This window comes from Tursiops truncatus, chromosome 11 (assembly GCF_011762595.2).
Source record: "Tursiops truncatus isolate mTurTru1 chromosome 11, mTurTru1.mat.Y, whole genome shotgun sequence".
Taxonomy (NCBI): domain Eukaryota; kingdom Metazoa; phylum Chordata; class Mammalia; order Artiodactyla; family Delphinidae; genus Tursiops; species Tursiops truncatus.
In genome coordinates, this window is record NC_047044.1 from 67,385,639 (window position 1) to 67,404,956 (window position 19,318).

Sequence of the window (19,318 nt, forward strand, 5' to 3'; positions counted from 1 at the left end):
TTTCTATACAGAAACTTTGCAGGCCAGAAGGGAGTGGCAGGATATATTCAAAGTCCTGAAAGGGAAAAACCTGCAACCCAGGATACTCTACCCAGCAATAATATTATTTAGAATATAAGGAGAAACTAAGAATTTCTCAGACAAGCAAAAACTAAAAGAACACAGCAATACTAAATCTACCCTAAAACAAATATTGAAAGGTCTTCTCGAAATAGAAAATAAGCAAGAATCTATAGGAAAGGTAAGAAGGCAATAGGAAAGGCAAATATATAAAAGGATTGAAGGACTTCCCTGGTGGTGCGGTGGTTAAGAATCCGCCTGCCAATGCAGGGGACATGGGTTCGAGCCCTGGAAGATCCAGGAAGATCCCACATATGGCAGAGCAACTAAGCCCGCGCACCACAACTACTGAGCCTGTGCTCTAGAGCTCACAAGCCACAACTACTGAGCCTGCTTGCCACAACTACTGAAGCCCACACACCTAGAGCCCGTGCTCTGCAACAAGAGAAGCCACTGCAGTGAGAAGCCCGCACACCACAACGAAGAGTATCCCTCGCTTGCTGCAACTAGAGAAAGCCCACACACGGCAATGAAGACCCAACACAGCCAAAAATAAATAACTTAATTAATTAAAAAGAAAAAAACGGATTGAAGATCACTTAAATGCCATACATAGATTAAACCAATCAAAAAATTGTGTAAAAGCAATTATAACTATAATTAACAGCAAAAGGATAAACATGCAGATGTAAAATAGGACATCAAAATCACAAAATGTAGGGGCAAGGAGTAAAAAATATAGATCTTTTAGAATGTGTTTGAACTCACATGACTATCAGTCTAAAGCAAGTAGATACAGTTATGGGTTAACATACTTGAAAATCAGGGTAACCACAAATCATAAATGTACAATAGATTCACAAAAACACAAAAGAAAGAACTTAAGCATAATATAAAATAAAACCATCAAACCACAAAAGGAAAAAAAAGAAGAAAAATACAAAGAACAACTACAAAATCAACTGGAAAACAATGTTTAAAATGGCACGAATACATACTTATCAATAATTACTTTAAATGTCAATGGAAAAAATGCTTCAATAAAGAGACACAGAGTAGCAGATTGGACTAAAAAAGCAAGACCCTGCAATATGCTGCTTATTAGAGACTCACCTTAGAGCAAAAGACATGCATAGATTGAAAGTGAGGGGATGAAAAAAGTTTTTCATGCAAATGGAAATGACTAAAAAAACAGGGGTAGCAATATTCATATCAGACAAAATAGACTTTAAAATAAAGTTCACAAAGAAAGGCAAAGAAGGACACTATATAATGATACAAGAAGAGAGTATTACACTTGTTAACATATATGTACCCAATATAGGAGCACCCAAATATATAAAACAAATACTAACAGACTCAAAGGAAAAATTGACAGGAATACAATAATAGTAAGAGACTTTAATACTCCACTGACATCAATGGACAGATCTTCCAGACAGAAAATCAATAAGGCAGCAGAGATCCTAAATGACACAGTAGAACAGTCGGACTTGATATCTATATGCCACTACATCCAAAAACAACCCAGAATACAGATTTTTTTCAAGTGGCATGGAACATTCTCTAGCATTGACCACATACTAGGGCACAAAACAAGCCTCAACAAATTTAAGAGGATAGAAATTATTTCAAGCATCTTTTCTGAACACAACACTGTGAAACTAGAAATCAACTGCAGAAAGAAAAACAAGAAAAAAAATGATTACATGGAGACTAAACAATATGCTACTAAAAATCCAATGGGTCATTGATGAAATCAAAGAGGAAATCAGAAAATACCTTGAGACAAATGGCAATGAAAACACAACCATACAAAATCTATGGGATGCAACAAAAGCAGTTTTTAGAGGGAAGTTCATAGTGATAACAGGATTTCCTCAAGAAACAAGAAAAAATTCAAATAAACAACTTACCCTACCACCAAAAAAATTACAAAAAGAGGAACAAAAAAGCCCAAGCAGAAGGAAGGCTATAATAAAGATCAGAAGGGAAATAAATAAAATAGAGATCAAAAAACAGTAGAAAATATCAAGAAAACCAAGAGCTGCTATTTTGAAAAGAAAACCAAATAAACAAATGTCTAGGCAGGCTCACCAAGAAGAAAACAGAGAGGACCCAAATAAACAAACTAAAAAATGAAAGAGGAGAAATAACAATCAATACCAGAGAAATATAAAAAATCATAAGAGAATACTATGAATACTATATGGCAACAAATTGGACAACCTAGAAAAAAATGGACAAGTTTCTAGAAACATACAGCTTGCCAAGACTGAGTCAAGGAGAAACAAATAATTTGAGCATACTGATAACTGGAAGTGAAATAGAATCTGTAATTTAAAAAAAAAACTCCTTGCATACAAAAGTCCAGAACCAGATGGCTTCACTGGGAAATTCTACCAAACTTACAAAGAAGAACTTATACCTATCCTTCTCAAAGTACTCCAAAAGACTGAAGAGAAGGGAACATTCCCAAAGTCATTCTATGAAGCCACCATCACCCTGATACCAAAACCAAACAAACACACTACAAAAAAGCAAAATTACAAGCCAATATCTTTGGTGCATATAAATGCAAAGATCCTCAACAAAATATTAGCAGGCTGAATTCAACAATACATAAAAAGGATCATACATCACGATCAAGTGGGATTCATTCCAGGGTTGCAAGGATGGTTCCACATATGCAAATTAACCAACATGATACAGCACATTAACAAAAGGAAAGACAAAACCCACATCATCTCAATAGATGCAGAAAAAGCATTTGATAAAATTCAACATCCATTCATGATAAAAAGTCTCACCAAAGTGGGTATAGAGAGAACGTATCTCAACATAATATGAGCCATTTATGACAAACCAGCATACTCAGTGAAAAGCTGAAAGCCTTTCTGCCACTAACACAATATTGGAAATCAACTTCAATTTAAAGAAAGTCAATACATTTTTAATATAGTACTCCAAACTCAACACAATTCTGCTGAAATGTTCTGACCATGATAAAATAACATGGGGCTATTACCTCTTTCACCCTGGATACTTCTATTAGTACAGTCCAAGTTGACATAATACAAGATGAATTAACAATATATTTATAACTTGGTATACTACAAACAGGATTTTATATAAGGCATAATCATGATAGTGATAAAGACAGTCAGAGTAATAACAATAAAACACCATAGGGAAAGAAATCTAATGACATTACAGGCAACGAGAAGCTATGTTGCCCAAAACACTTCTCCATGGAGGTCCTTTCTTATGTCTCACCTCCTTTTTCTTCCATAATGAGAGGAATGGCTGAAGGATGTGAAAAAATAAAACTCTAATTTTAAAAGATGGGGGTAAGGAGGTACTCAAAATAGCAGTCTGAGATAATATGGGTATTTTCCTTCTCTCTCTAAACATCTTTGAGATTACTGACTTTACACAAAAAAGGGGTAGAGAAAGAGGATGTGCAGCAAGGCATGGAATAATAGAGTGTAACACAAATAGCTCCTGTATGGTTCCAGAGTACAGCAAAAGTCAGAGGCTTTCACTTCATTTAAGGACTAAAGTAAAGATGACAAAAATTAGCAGGAAAAAAGGTGGCACACATCTCACTTAGAAGTACATTTGCAAAAATTGATTCAGCTGTTTATTATAAATAATGCACTGTCACAAAGTGGGATATACTCTAGTGATGTAAGGTGGGTCAAAATAAGAAATCTATTCTTACAGTTTATTGTATTAAGAGTTCAAAGTGTAAAACATACTAAAAGAAAACACATCTGTGATAGTCTCCCATGATATTGAAAAGCTGCCTTATTTTATAAAAATTCACCATAAATTCCTGATAAAACTTAGAAAACACTTTTCTTAATGTGTTAGACACCAACAGCAAAAATGAAACTTAATAGTCAAATGAATATGTAAGGAAAAAAACCTAGAACCTCAATAATAAAATAGGATCACTTTGTCCCAGCTTACACTTCCCCCTCCATGTGTCCTCAAGTCCATGCTCTACATCTGCATCTTTATTCTTGCCCTGCCCCTAGGTTCTTCAGAACTTTTTGTTTGTTTGTTTTTAGATTCCATATATATGTGTTAGCATATGGTATTTGTTTTTCTCTTTCTGACTTACTTCACTCTGTATGACAGACTCTATGTCCATCCACCTCACTACAAATAACTCAATTTCGTTTCCTTTTATGGCTGAGTAATATTCCATTGTATATATGTGCCACATCTTCTTTATCCATTCATCTGTCGATGATGACCACTTAGGTTGCTTCCATGTCCTGGCTATTGTAAATAGAGCTGCAGTGAGCACTGTGGTACATGACTCTTTTTGAATTATGGTTTTCTCAGGGTATATGCCCAGTAGTGGGATTGCTGGGTGAAAGAATGGCATGGACATACATACACTACCAAATGCAAAATAGATAGCTAGTGGGAAGCAGCCACATAGCACAGGGAGATCAGCTCGGTGCTTTGTGACCACCTAGAGGGGTGGGATAGGGAGGGTGGGAGGGAGACGCAAGAGGGAGGAGATATGGGGATATATGTATATGTATAGCTGATTCACTTTGTTATAAAGCAGAAACTAACACATCATTGTAAAGCAATTATACTCCAGTAAAGATGTTAAAAAAAATCAATCAATCAATAAATAAAACAGGATCAGCTCATGAGCTGGATGTTCATAAAGCAATTTTAATATCCATCAAATATCTAGGAGAAGGAAATAAGCTCTAACTAACAATGAAAAAATTGAAACACAGTAAGATATTTTTGACCTTTGGACTAGCAAAAGGTTTAAAAGATCAATAATACCCAATATTAGCAAAGATGTGGAGAAAGATATATTAGTTTCCTATTACTGCTATAAAAAATTACTACAAACTTGGTGACTTAAAACAACACAAATTTGTTATCTTATAGTTTTGGAGGTCAAAAGTTCAAAATGGTTCGCATGGAGCTAAAATCAAGGTGTTGGAAGGGCTGTCTTTGTTCTGGAAGCTCTAGGAAAAATCCATTTCCTTGCCCTTTTCTGATTCTAGATGCTGCCTGCATTGCTTGGCTAATTGGCCTTCTTCCTTTATCTGCAAAGCCAGCAGTGTTGGGCCAAGTCTTTTTCATGCTACCATGTCTCTGGTTCTGCCTCCCTTTTCCTCTTTTAAAGACCTTTATAATTACATTGGGCACTCCAGGGTGTTCTAGGAAAATCTCCCTATTTTAAGGTCAGCTGACTGGAAACGTTAATTCCAGTGTAAACTTAACTTCCCTTTTCCATATACTTTAACATATTTGGAGGTTCCAGGGATTAGGATGTGAATATCTCTGTGTGTGTGTGTGTGTGTGTGTGTGTGTGTGTGTGTGTGTGTGCGCGTGTGTGCGTGTGTGTGTGTGTGTAGTGGTGGGAGGACATTATTCTGCCTACCATGCCAGGTATTTTTAGTCACTGTTGGTGTGTATATATTGTCATAATCTTTCTGGCAGATTGGCTTTGAAACATCCCTGAAGGTTACTGTGCATCATGGGACTATGGTTGTATATTAATTCGATTTGCAAATTCCCTTTTTTAGAGCACAGCTTTAAAACAGATCTCAAAAGAAGTATTGAAACTACTTACACTGGCCCACCTCCATCAAGCTTGGTGGCTGATGCTCTACCCTTTCTGATTTCATAAGCAAGTCACAATCATTCAGAGATGGAAATAATTGTCTAAAACATTCAAAAACATATCAGATTTATTCTTACTGAGAGATGAGGAAGTCAGAAAGCCATTTTAGTGGTGAGATGAAGTGGCTCATGAATTTGAACAGAAAGAGTGAGACTGCTAAACCCTCTAGATCTTTGAGAAGTTCCATTATTCATTTAAGTATTTATCTCATTGGGACCATCTCAGAAAATACACATTGTATTATCAAGAGAACTCTAGAGGTCAAACAGAAAATGTTCTTGAGCTGCTAACCATACAAATGCAGAAAGAAATAACACCTGGACCATGCTGAGGATGATAGGTTTAGTGTCTTCTCCATGACAAGGCTTGTCTGATAAACATCATCAGCTCATTTTATTCTAATCAAATTATGTCCTTTTTATAGTTCATTGTCCTCCAGATCATACAGCTAGAGATTTTTCCAGTTACAACATCTCATTTGATTAGAATCCCTTTTTCAAGTTCTCCCACTTTACCTTGTTAAAATCTACAAATTTTTTCCTCTCTTCATCGAAATAAGCCATAACTTTTTATAATTTTATTATAAAAATTTAGTAAATATATATTTAAATGTATATCTGTCACTAAGTTTGAACCCTTGAGTGATTCTATACTAAGATACAAAACAGACTGATGTTATTATTAATATTATGTGGTACGTAGGTCTCTCACTGTTGTGGCCTCTCCCTTTGCGGAGCACGGGCTCTGGACGCGCAGGTTCAGCGGCCATGGCTCACGGGCCTAGTCGCTCCGCGGCATGTGGGATCTTCCCGAACCGGGGGCACGAACCTGTGTCCCCTGCATAGGAAGGCGGGCTCTCAACCACTGCACCACTAGGGAAGCCCCGATGGTTGCTATTTTTATAAATTAATAAAGTATCATGGACTCTCTATGACTGAATTTAGGATTATGAGCTTTTAAAGTTTTAAAGTGTTAATTTATTTGGTGTCGTTTTCTCACCCATAATAACAGACGGTTTTACTCCTAATGTGAAAGTCAGTTGTAGTTCTCCATCACTCCATCCATAAGGAAGCCCTTCTGGGGGAGTCACCATGTCTCTCCTAACAACAGTGACAGCGTAAGTCAAGGCTTAGTCATAATATTCTTACCACTTTTCCTTCTTTCAGGGATTAGGAAAAGTATAGCAGGTCTGTCATGCTCAGAATCTCTTTCTGATGACTTTTCAATCAGGACTTTTCTAGCCTGTTTCATATTACAGGGAGGAGCAATCATAGCACCAAAATTTCTTATTCTTTTAGCCTCTTTTGTACCTGTCTGTAAGTGGTATGCTAATAGCAGTCGTGGAGGATACCAGTTTCAACTAGGAGAGTCTACCTGAGCAAAAACTGGGCTCAGGGAAACACACAGTATAGTCAGAACAAAGACTATACTCTGGGTCTATGATGGTTGTGTCTTGCAAAATACAAAGAAAATTGAATTAGATGATAAATATTTCTAGAACCTACACCAAATTTAATGTATAAGTTGTCTAATATCAACAAAACCTTAAATAAGCCCTGTAAAAACAAAGGTTTCAACTTCTGATCAATACAAATACAATTCTCACTAGAAAACCTATAAGTAGCTCATACAAGTACACTGACCCCAAAGCCTAAAAAAAAATTACTTTTATTTGCAAATATTATAAATAATTTCATTTAAAACATGTTTATTGAGTCCCAGCAACCTGTCAGTACTGGTCTTGGTACTGGTCTAAGTTTAACCAACATCTGTTGAATATTCTCTGTTTGACCTAACCATTCCACACAGTTCTCACAACTTTTCAGTGAAATAGTTATATACATACAAATGAATAAATGTAATTCAATAGGGGAATAACTGTAATTGAATTTCCATGGACATATAAGAAAAGAAGCACTTAGTTTATCTGAGAGAGGCAGATGAGGCTTCACAGAGAAGATAGCATTTAAGCTGAGGGTTGAAAGATGGCGGAGGGCAACCAAGCATGTGCATTGAGGAGAGGCTCTTGCCTCTCTTGCACTCTTTGCATGTGCAAAGGCCTGTGCCATGAGGAAAGACTTTACCAATTTGGTAATCAATAGGTATTTAAGAATTAATGGAATATAAAATGTAAAGGGTGGGGATCAGGGAGGAAAGGGAAGGTGTCAGCCAGGAATAGGTGAGAAGCAAGGCATGGACTAGATGATAAAAGGCCCAGTATAGCATGGAAATGAATTTCTATTTGAAGAATTTTGAGGATCAAATTTTTATGTTAAAAAGATTATTTTGGAGAAATGGGGTTAGCCTAAAAGAAGCAAAATACTATTGTACTCATGTAAGTGAAAGTTGATGGTACCCTGAACTGAGGAAGAGGTTTATTAAAGGGTCTAAAGGAGAAACAAATTCAAGAGATGTTTAGCAAAAAGAACACATAAGCTTGACTGTTGGCTGGAAGATATGTGAGAGAGAGAGACATATTTTATATTTCCCAATTTTTTTTATTTGAGTGACTGAGTTGATAGCAGTCTGAGGGATTCATGACTGGTTGGTTTTAAACATGATAAACCAGAGAAGCCCATCGAACATCTAGGCAGATATAGCCAGTGGGCAGTTAGATATCCAGGTCTGAAATTCAGCAGAGGCATCTGGACTTGGGAAATATTAGAGAAAGATCAGTCTATAAGGACTGGAAGTCATGGTGGTGGATGAAACTGCCTTGGAAAAATAGCTGGGAAGAAAAGATAAAGAGGCTAGGACAGAACCTCAGAGTATACTGATGTTTAAAGGTAGTAAGAGGAAGGGGATTTGACAAATGGGATTGAAAAGAAAGAGACATACAGTTCGGCTTTGAGCCAGTACAGAGGTAGTTCCATGGAAACCCAAAAACGAAAGAATTTCAAATGTTTAATAATTGAGGCAGTCGTAAGATAAAGCAAATGCCCCCTTGAGATCTTATTTCTACACTTACTCATTACATCCACTAATTTTCATACGTGTGTAATCAAAACGTACCTTGGCCTCTACAACCTTGTCCTTCCCCTGAATCTTGTCCAGAAGCCCATCTTGAATTGAAAAAGCAGGATGGGGCTGGAGGAAAATAATGCCAAAAGGATTGGAGAATATATATTTTAACTGAAATTTTCTTGGGAATCTGGGTATAACATTGCATATGATAGAACAAAACTTTTCTCTCTCTCCCGAGTTCTATTAGCTGTAGCAGCTGCCACCTCTATGTATTCTCTCTTTCTTTTCCCACAACAACTCCTTCCAGCTTCCTGGCTCCTACTGTCCTACTGCATAAGCAGGAACTGCCTCTATGTCCTTGAGTTTCCTAATTTTGCATCCATACCTATCAATCCATTCATTAAAACAAACGATATTCCTTGCTACCTATTCACTTTAGAAGGAATGAAAAGAATTATAAACAACTAATTTACTAATTTTCTTTTTTCTCCCAGACATACTTTTGTGTAGAAATTAATTTTGTTATAAAACTGAGAAATATATACCTCTTTGGTTTCATGCTATTACTATACTTTAGATCTTACTCAACTTGCCAAATAAACGTACGCAGCTATTGAAATCAAACAAAGATTAAATAAATGGTAAGCATCTCAGACATAAATACATTTTCAGCAAAGGGATATTTATAAAATATATTTTCATCAAAAATTAGAGAAAAGTGCACCACATACATATTTGATGTTAACTGTTCAGCTTTTCACAATATGCACCACAGGAATGATTTATTTTTATAGGAGAAATGCAGAATTCTGAACAATTCATCAAATGCAATAAATTCCAAGTACCATCTGGAAATTTGGAATTTTCTTGGGTTTCTTTTATGTATAGCTATCTGAATCGTAGTAACTATAGACATTCACTTATTTCTAGGGCATTACCTTAGAGCAGTGAGCTTCAGAGAAATCACATTTAGGCTAAATAAAAACGCATATTCACAGGCCAAATCCTCTAGTACTTCTGATGTCACTAGCTGTAAGAAGAAGACCCAAGAATCTGCATTTTTAACCGGTTTCTAGGTGACTGTGGTCACAAGAATCATCTGTAATGCTTAATCCCCTGGCACCATTGCACACATATGAAGCCAGAAACTTCTGGCAATCTTCCTATAGCCAGAGAATTCACATATTTTGTAAGAATTTTGGTGATTTTTATGATCAGGTAAGGGTTTGAATCATCCCCTTAGCATACATCTCTTTTAGCATATTATGGCTGCAATGCACTGAGACTCCAAGGTCTTTATATACCACCACATTATTATAGTTTTCTCTAGCTAAGATCAAAAGAAGCCTGAATGATTAATTGTAATGCAAAGCATAACGCTGAAACTTTTTTCCAACCAAATTGTTTTCTTCTATCCAGATTATGTAATTTCAATATGTAAAAATAGCTCACTTCAAGGGCCTTTTTAAGACTATCATAAAAATAACATGGGTCAGGAAAAAATTGTCATGACAGAGATGAGAAAATGGATTCCTAGACATGAAGTGACTTAACCAAGATCACACTCTAAGAAATAGAGCAAAGGAAACCATAAGCAAGACGAAAATACAAACCTCAGGATGAGAGAAAACAGTTGCAAATGAAGCAACTGACAAAGGATTAATCTCCAAAATACACAAACAGCTCATGCAGCTCAATAACAACAACAACAAAAACAACCCAATCAAAAAATAGGCTGAAGACCTAAATAGACATTTCTCCAAAGAAGACATACAGATGGCCAACAAACACATGAAAAGATGCTTAACATCACTAATCATTAGAGAAAGGCAAATCAAAACTACAATGAGATATCACCTCACACCAGTCAGAATGGCCATCATCACAAAATCTACAAATGATACATTCTGGAGAGGGTGTGGAGAAAAGGGAAACCTCATGCATTGTTGGTGGGAATGTAAATTGATACAGCCACTACAGAGAACAGTATGGAGATTCCTTAAAAAACTAAAAATAGAGCTACCATATGACCCAGCAATCCCATTACTGGGCATATACCCAGAGAAAACCATAATTCAAAAAGACACATGCAGCCCAATGTTCACTGAAGAACTATTTACAATAGCCAGGACATGGAAGCAACCTAAATGTCCATCAACAGAGGAATGGATAAAGAGGATGTGGCACATATATACAATGGAATATTACTCAGCCATAAAAAGGAACAAAATTGGGTCATTTGTAGAGACGTGGATGGACCTAGAGACTGTCAGACAGAGTGAAGTAAGACAGAGAAAAACAAATATCGTATATTAACGCATATATGTGGAATCTGAAAAAATTGGCATAGATGATCTCATTTACAAAGCAGAAATAGAGACACAGGTGTAGAGAAAAACATATGGATACCAAGGGGGAAAAGGGGGGGCGGTGGGATGAATTGGGAAATTGGGATTGACATATATACACTATTGATACTATATATAAAATAGATGACTAATGAGAACCTACTGTATAGCACAGGGAACTCTACTCAGTCCTCTGTGGTGACCTAAATGGGAAGTAAATCCAAAAAAGAGGGGATATCTGTATACATATAGCTGATTCACTCTGCTGTACAGTAAAAACTAACACAACATTGTAAATCAATTATACTCCAATAAAATTATTTTTTAAAAAAGAGAAAAGAAATAGAGTCCTGGCTCTAGTCTATTGCAGGAGTGTTCCCTTCATTCACCAAGCTTCCTGCCACATGTCAAGTGCTTTGCTTTGGACATTACTTGTGTATATTACTTAATTTGATATACACAATATTACAAGGTCTGAAAAATGTACGGGCTTTGGAGTCATACAGTTCTGTTTTTTAATCCCCATTCTGCTGAAGCCAGACTCTATCTGTGTACCTTGGGCAATTCCCATCTTCATTTATAAAATTATAGATAATAACAATATGAATCCTGTAGGGGGGTTTGAGAAGATTAAAAAAGATATAGTGTGTCTAGGCATCCAGGTCATAGTAAGTGCTCAGTGAATGCTAGCCTTTTACATTTCTTTCTGCCTCCCTGCTTCCTTGTCTCCCTCCATCTCTGTTTTCTTTTTAGTCCAGTTATGTTTCCATTGCACACTCTGCCCCTCTTCAAAGCTTGTTCCTCATTTCCACTATGAAAGGTTCTCACTATGGTCTCCTAGTATTAGACCCAATCTCTAGTCTAACTAGACTAGACTGGAGTTTGAGCCGCTTGCTGCACAGTATTTCTTGCATGTTCAAATCCAGAGTTAATGGACCTTTGACTTAGAAACTACCTGTCAGATGGTCTCCGCTAGATTTTGATCTCTCAAGCCTGCACCCTTGAAAAGAGCTCCCACTATGGGAAAAGTGGACAGCAGGTATACCAAACACAGGGGAGCAGGGAGAAGTCTTCAAGTATCAGGTCCTGCTTGGGATCAACTGGTGGGGTCACATCCTCTTCATTACCTCCTCCAAAAAAACTTATAAAGCTCTGACCTGAAGTATAATACTCTGTTTGAAACCTGCCCCAGTGAAGCTGAGGGCCTGATGAAATGACCAACCATGTCAGTCTTCGATATTGCACTTTTTTTGTCATGTACAGTTGATGCAATAAGTGGCAACACTACACAAGACATCCAGGGAGAATCGTGATACACACACACAAAGATGGGGTGGAGGCCAGGGCTGGAAAACTCTTTCAGGATGACGATCAAGCACTGATCATTCCACAGCACCTGGAAACAATGCAGCCACTGGAAAAATACTAATTTATGGGAGATCTGTTTTGCTGCCTCAGCATGGCTTTGAAAAAATTACTGCTCATGTGCAATAGTATAGAATTTATATCTTCCCAGTTTTTTAAACACGTTCTAGCTCTTTTTTAAAAAATACCTCAGGGTTTGAAGCATTTAAATGGGGCTAAAATTTGAATGTCTCTATTTTCCGCTCGCTTAACCAAATCTTATAATTCCTTCAAGCTACATTCTCCCCACATTATCCATAAAGACTTCCGTGATCTTTCCTGCTCACAATAATCCCTCATAGAACTTACTGCCTGTTTCAAAATTGTGATCTATTTCATATGCTAAGCAGACTATTAGTTTCATTTTCGAGTGAGTGTATTTGTCACACTAGTACCCATGATTGGATGCTAAATTTTGTTTTGCCTGATAACCCCAATGCTTCCAGCTCACTTATTACCTTCTGCCAAATGTTCCTGATACCTTGGGTCACCTGCCAAGGTCTGTTCTCTGGCATCTCCTGCCCACTTGGCTGGCCTCCGTCAGGCTGCGTGAACATGACTTACCGTGGTAAGTCTGTCTGCTATGTGGAGACCAGTTTCTGGGACCACTAATAAATATATTGATTTATATCTGTATATATATAAATATATAACAGTCTGTCTACCCACTGGACCAACAATGATGTCAGAAGCACAAAACGGTGACAGTAAATAAAGTTGCGATTCAACCTCTAAGACACATATCATGAAGAGAACAGGCATTTATGGTTAATCTAGGAACTATTTAAAGAATTAACCGTTATTCCATGTCAACATGTGGGACCCATAACAGAAATTACCATTACTGCGTTTTCAAATAGGACTGTAGACCTTGCATAAGAAAAATAAAGATGAAAAATAAATGTGAAGAGGAACTTTAAATACTTTGAATAAAGCTATATAAAGTATTCCCAAAGCTGAACAATATGTTAACAATATGTTAAAACTGGTGAACAGACATTTAAACAACCCTTTCTAAGTAACCTGTAAGCAAAACAGTTGAAATAACTTATCCGAAAAATAGATGACCACTTGTCAAAACACTGTGGCTCTTTAATTAAAATAGTTTCACACTTGTTGCTCTGCTCTACGTTCTAAAGGAACTGACTCCACTTTCAAAAATTATGACCTCAAAAGAAGTGCCCTACTAAAGTCAGGTCAACAGAGTTTGAAAATCTACCAAGAGGCATAATGTCTATTTTTTTTTAAACTAGTCAATCTGCTTCTAAGAATGATGCACGAAACAGAAAAAAAAAATTAGATTTTTAGATGTTACACAGTGAGATGTTTGTTGAATGTAATTTTCATCATTATTTCTTCAGTGCATTAAGAATTAATGCACTGAAATATTTTCAGAACTTTTCAGGAAATATCACTTCTCTCTACGTGCTTTCCAACTAGTCCAAAGAGTTCTTTTTAACACTTAACTGAGCATTTTATTCAAATTTTTATTTGGATATTTAATTACTGTGGGATCATACTTCAGTGGATATGACTTAATCTAATAGTATTGATGGTTCATTCTCTTGCTGTTGGTAAACATTTTACTTCTTGAAAAATCTCATGATCTTTGGCTTTCCTGAAATAATGTTATGTTCATTCCTTTGTTCTTTCATTCAGCAAAATATTTATGGTAAAGCTGCAATGTACTGAACATGAGTTAGCTATGGGAATGAAAAAATACATTTCCTCTCCTCGAGCTCACATGTTACAGGGGGAAGGCAGGTATGTAGGTACAAAGATAATAGGCAGGTATATAGATAAATTACAAGAAATTATGAGAAGTATTGAAAGGATGTATCAACAGTGTTTTCACACATGTATTCATGAAAATATGATCCTTGAATCTTTTTTCTTCTCTTTAAAAGCCTCTCTTCTAAAAGATTTCTCTCATCACCTTGAAGCACGTAAAGCTATTATATATATGATGTGCATTTTATCTATATTATGTATCTATTTATATACATAATATACATAAATCTAAGATACACACACACAGACAAGATGATGCGAGAAGCTTTCTAGGGGAGAGGCTGTTAAAGAAAAGGAAGGTTCAAGGATACATATATATGTGCAAAACCTTCCCATAGTTACCTATAAACTCTAGCAATTTAGCTCACAACTGTATCCACCTCCTGGGCACCTTGTTCAGCAGATGCTATCTTGATGCTAGGCTACACTGGTCCAGTTGTGAAGCTGAAGAGTTTTTTAATCTCCTTACACCAATCTGCCAGAGTCCAGTTATGTAAAGCATTTATGAGAAACTTGCCCATAGATATAACTTCATCAGCCTCCGTGGTCATCACCACTGCCTAATCCTGCCACCTGCCCCACACACTGGCTCCTGCACTCGCTCCTGCCTGTATCCATCTTTCTGGCTTCTCACCTCTCCTACTCCGTCTCCTCCTCTCTCTTCCCTCTCTCACTCTCTCTCTTCTTGTCTAGTAAAAAGCCCAGAATGTTCTTTAGCTTATGAAGAGAAACTTCCTTCTTCTAAAGCCTTCATATCAGAAAATAGATCCTGGCAGCGTGGGTTAGTTGAATTTAAAAGTGCGAGGTGGGAATTTTTACTTTCTACCTGAACCATTCATCTAAATAAAGATAGTCTTTCTCAAATGTCTCTACTTTTCTACTCCTATTTATTCTATTAAACTGTGAATTCCTCTCTGCAGCTACAAACTCCTGTGCGGTGTGTCACTGATCTTTGATCTCCCTTCCCCCTGTCCCCTGTCTCCAGCACCGGGTGCAGTGCACACTAGAAATGAATCTGTCAACATTTTCTGAACTTAATGGAACAAAACTCATTCTTACCTTGATGATTACGATACTACTCCCAGCTAGAAAACTTTTCTTGTTCATTGCTCTGCCTTTTCAAATTCTAGCTGCCTGTCCTTCTAATCTAATCTCTTCTCTGAAGCTTTCCCTCACTACGTTGGCTACATGTCTACACTGCTCTCTCTCTCTTTATTTTTGGTGAACTCCTAAGACACATTTTTGTTCTTTACTTACTCTATAACATGTTGTATTTTTAATTCTTATATGTCTTAGGTATATCTTTTCTTCAATCTAGCAGAAAAGATGAGTAGGTGGGATAGAACTGCAAATTAAATACTTATGCAAGGAATTAAAGGAGTATATAAAAGTTAAGTGATGTAATTATAAATATTAAATGAATTTGAGATAAGATTTCCTCAGAGGGAAGTGTTCTGTACAATTTACCTCTTATGTTCTGTAGTAATGTGTGATTTATATGAGTCATGTTATACTTTACTGGCAACTGTTTATGCCTTAGTTCTAGTGAATTTCCTAAAACTACAGAAATATGTGATACAACCAATAGTTTTCACAATAAACATACAAAATTCTATTTAAAATATTCATAAAAATAAATAATTGCACTTTCTCTACAAGTATTCAGAATTGGCCTACTAATTTTGTTAAAATAAAATCTTTACAGCAGTAATATCATATTCTAATGGTTTCTTTTCTTTTTTTTTTTTTTTAACCAAACATTAAAATCTCTTTCAATCATATAAGTTGAATTTTCCTACCATTAGAAAAGCCTAGGGTCTATTGCTTTTAAATCACTTAATTCTAATGAGGGAAAACCTTTCAGTAAAACTACTGCATCCATTTCCACGAAGTTTGCTACTTTTCTATTGTTCTCTTGTCTAAAATATGTGAACATAAAGTGGATTAGATCAGAGTTTAGCTGGTTATGGACTTGTTAGGACATTTGTATTAGATATTTTTAAAAAGCTTGACTATATATGGCTTCTGGGGCTGTTTCCTTAAATTCACTCTCTCACCACATGCACTAGTTCCTTGCACTTCAACATGATGCTCCCAGAGCGGGACAGAGTTTGCATGAGACTCAGTGCTGAAATGCCACTTCTTTATCCTCTATTACTCTGGGCCTATTGCCGCCCTTGTAAGGCTCTGTGCTAGAGAGGCTCCAGGGATATATCATTATAAGCTATGGTTTCTGCTCTATAGAGCAGGAAAAGGTGAAATGCTGATCTGCAGTTCAGGTAAAATGTGCTGCAGGACTTGCAAGGAGGAATTCATCCCCTGGCTTTACTGAGGGCATTGGAATGGTCTTCAATGGTAAAGTGTAAATGAGCAGAGCAGGAGACAGATACAACCTGAGGAGGAAACAGAGGCTCACAGACATCCTGGAATAAGCGTGCTGTGGTTGGGGCCAAGCAACAGCCCTCAGGGCTGGGTAGAGCCAGAGCACAGAAGATATGGGAGAAAACACAGCCAAGGGCAGACCGTGGAGAGCCCTGAGAGAGAGCTCCTAGAGTCTGGACTTCATTCTCGGACAATGGGAGTCACTGACAATATTTTTGGTTGAAAAGTGACATATACAACATGGCATTTCAGCTTGGAAGCTTAGGAAGGTGAGCTGTGTAGGGCGTGTGGGACAAGGGGACATCTGGAGGCAGAAGGTTTCACTGGAAATTATTTTACAATAGTATAGAGGAGAGCCAGGACTGGAATGGTGGCAGAGAAATGAGCAGGGAAGGTATGGCTACAAGAGACGTAACAAACAATGAATCGATAGGCCTGGCTGGCTGACCAGGTGTTGGGGGAGAGAGAAAAGGAGTTAACAGACCTACTTTGGGGGCCCCATTTTCAACTCCTTGTATTAATTTGGTTTTTGAGGCCCAACCTCTCCCCCTTTTTCTCTGGGACTGCTTCACCCCCAGTCAGTTCACAGCTGGATGCAGGACAATCCAGTCCCTGCTATTCCTTCCCTGGAATCCAGAATTAGACCCGACAGCCAAGAGTAGTCTCCCTCTGAGGTGTTGGCTGTGGCCACCTTCTTCTACGTGAACTGGAAAGCTGAAAAAGCTGCTTTACAGTAAGAGAGAAAAAGAAAGCAGAAGTGAAAGAGAAAAAGATGAGAGATGGAGAATAAGAGCTAGGACTGGGTTCCCTGTTACACTTTAGTCTCTGCTTTCATGTGTCCCTAAAATGCTACTGCATCCCTCCTCTTTAATTCTGCAGGCCATCCTTATAATGCAGTAATACATTTCCTTCTTTGATTAAGCTGGCTTGGCAGGGTTATTGTTACCTGTAGCCAAAATGGTCCAAACTGATATATTCCTCAGCAGGGGCCCTCCATCTTCAGTCAACTGGTGCTCTGGCCACTCTGTACACACTTCAGTACTTTACTGACTCCACATTTTCATGCCATTTCCTTCATCTAGAATGCCTTTCCCTTCTAAATCCTGCTGACTCTGCCTGCATAAATCCTGACTATCCTTCCTTCCATCTCTCTTTATGAAGTACTTTTTGAGTGAGTCCATAATATCTGCAAATTTTAATGTTACATTTTCCCACTTCAAGTCCCTGATTTTAGTGAACCTATTGCAAGAATAATTAAAACTATATGAAGAGGGTAAAAGATGGTGGATGGTAGTAGGAAATCAGGAAATTTATGCTCTCACATATACAATTTTTTTTTCACATATATAAATTTAAACAAATTAAAAGATAGGGCTTCCCTGGTGGCGCAGTGGTTGGGAGTCCACCTGCCGATGCAGGGGACACGGGTTCGTGCCCCGGTCCGGGAAGATCCCACATGCCGCGGAGTGGCTGGGCCCGTGAACCATGGCCTCTGAGCCTGCGCATCCGGAGCCTGTACTCCGCAACGGGAGAGGCCACAGCAGTGAGGCTGGCGTACCGCAAAAAAAAAAAAAAAAAAAAAGATAATGGTCTACTTGGCTACTAGTACCTTTGACTTTAAGGTGGGTTCAATGAGGTACCAGTAGGCCACTTGGCCAAAGCAGATATTTTACATATAATAGTATGTTAGTTAGGAGGAGTATTAGATGAAAAAAGATTAAATAGCCTTTAAAAAGTAATGCACGACATTATTGCGTAAGTGCTATAAATTCAGTTTTATAAATATCCAGAGGAGGTCCTATAGCAAGTGAGAGACAGATACGGAACCTTGCCAGTGCTTCCTTACTCAAAGTCCAGGGCTTTCTTCACTATGCTAAACTATCCCATGGGAAATAAAAAAGAAATACATCAATTTTTAGATGAGACAAAGAATTCAATTTCATTTAATTTTTAAAAACAATAACGTATTTTAAATCATCATCTATTAAAATAATAATATACTCTAGGAACCCTCTTGAGCCTCTCACACCTCGGCTATGTTATATACCAAAAAAACCCAAAAACCAAAACAAAGCCATGCCAGATTGTTATTCTCTTTTAAAACACTAACACTAAAACACTTAATCTCTTATAAAGGCCTCTCTTTGCCTGTAGCAATGAGAAAACCAATCTGCTATCCTGTGAAATCTCACATAAATTCAGAACACAATGAAGTTTCCTTTCCCTTCAGCAATGGAGCCTTTGTTCTGGTCACTTACAATGCCTCTGGAGAGGAAAACACAAAATTGCCTTATGAAAGTAATAAGAAAAGGTCTAGCAAATGGATGGGTATTTAATGAACAAGATAAAGTGCCAAGTAATGGTTAATGTCTCTTTTCGCTGGATTCAAAGGAACACCCCTAAGACCCCAAAGCATTCACACCAGAAGATTACACGAGTAGCACTGATAAGCACGATGCCATTGTACAAAGAATCTGTTGCTAAGCAGGGCAGAAATATTGTTTACATGAAAATGGAATGATCTCTGGTGAATACTGAAAGAAAGTGATAATTTCCATAAGCAGAAAAAGCATTTTTATATTATTCCATTTCAACTGCTCTAAAGCCCTAAGTTGCTTTGGCAATCGCTTATCCCTGCTTTGTTGGTTTATATCATCCTCATCTCTGCAGCTTTCCATTTTCTAAATGGCAGGCGTTT

At 37.3% G+C, this 19,318-nt stretch overlaps 1 protein-coding gene across 8 annotated transcripts in view; it reads right to left on the reverse strand.

Annotated features, from left to right (window-relative positions):
* The window catches only part of TMEM117 (transmembrane protein 117), a 531,690-nt gene that overhangs the window by 75,411 nt on the left and 436,961 nt on the right, over positions 1-19,318 (reverse strand). For 4 of the 8 annotated variants that reach the window (XM_033866885.2, XM_033866883.2, XM_019934588.3 and 1 more), the window contains one exon: positions 8,744-8,818. The exons of the other annotated variants lie outside the window; for them this stretch is intronic. In XM_033866885.2, the coding sequence (XP_033722776.1) occupies positions 8,744-8,818 (75 nt within the window). The remainder of the gene's footprint in view (positions 1-8,743; positions 8,819-19,318) is intronic. 8 annotated transcript variants of the gene reach the window in all.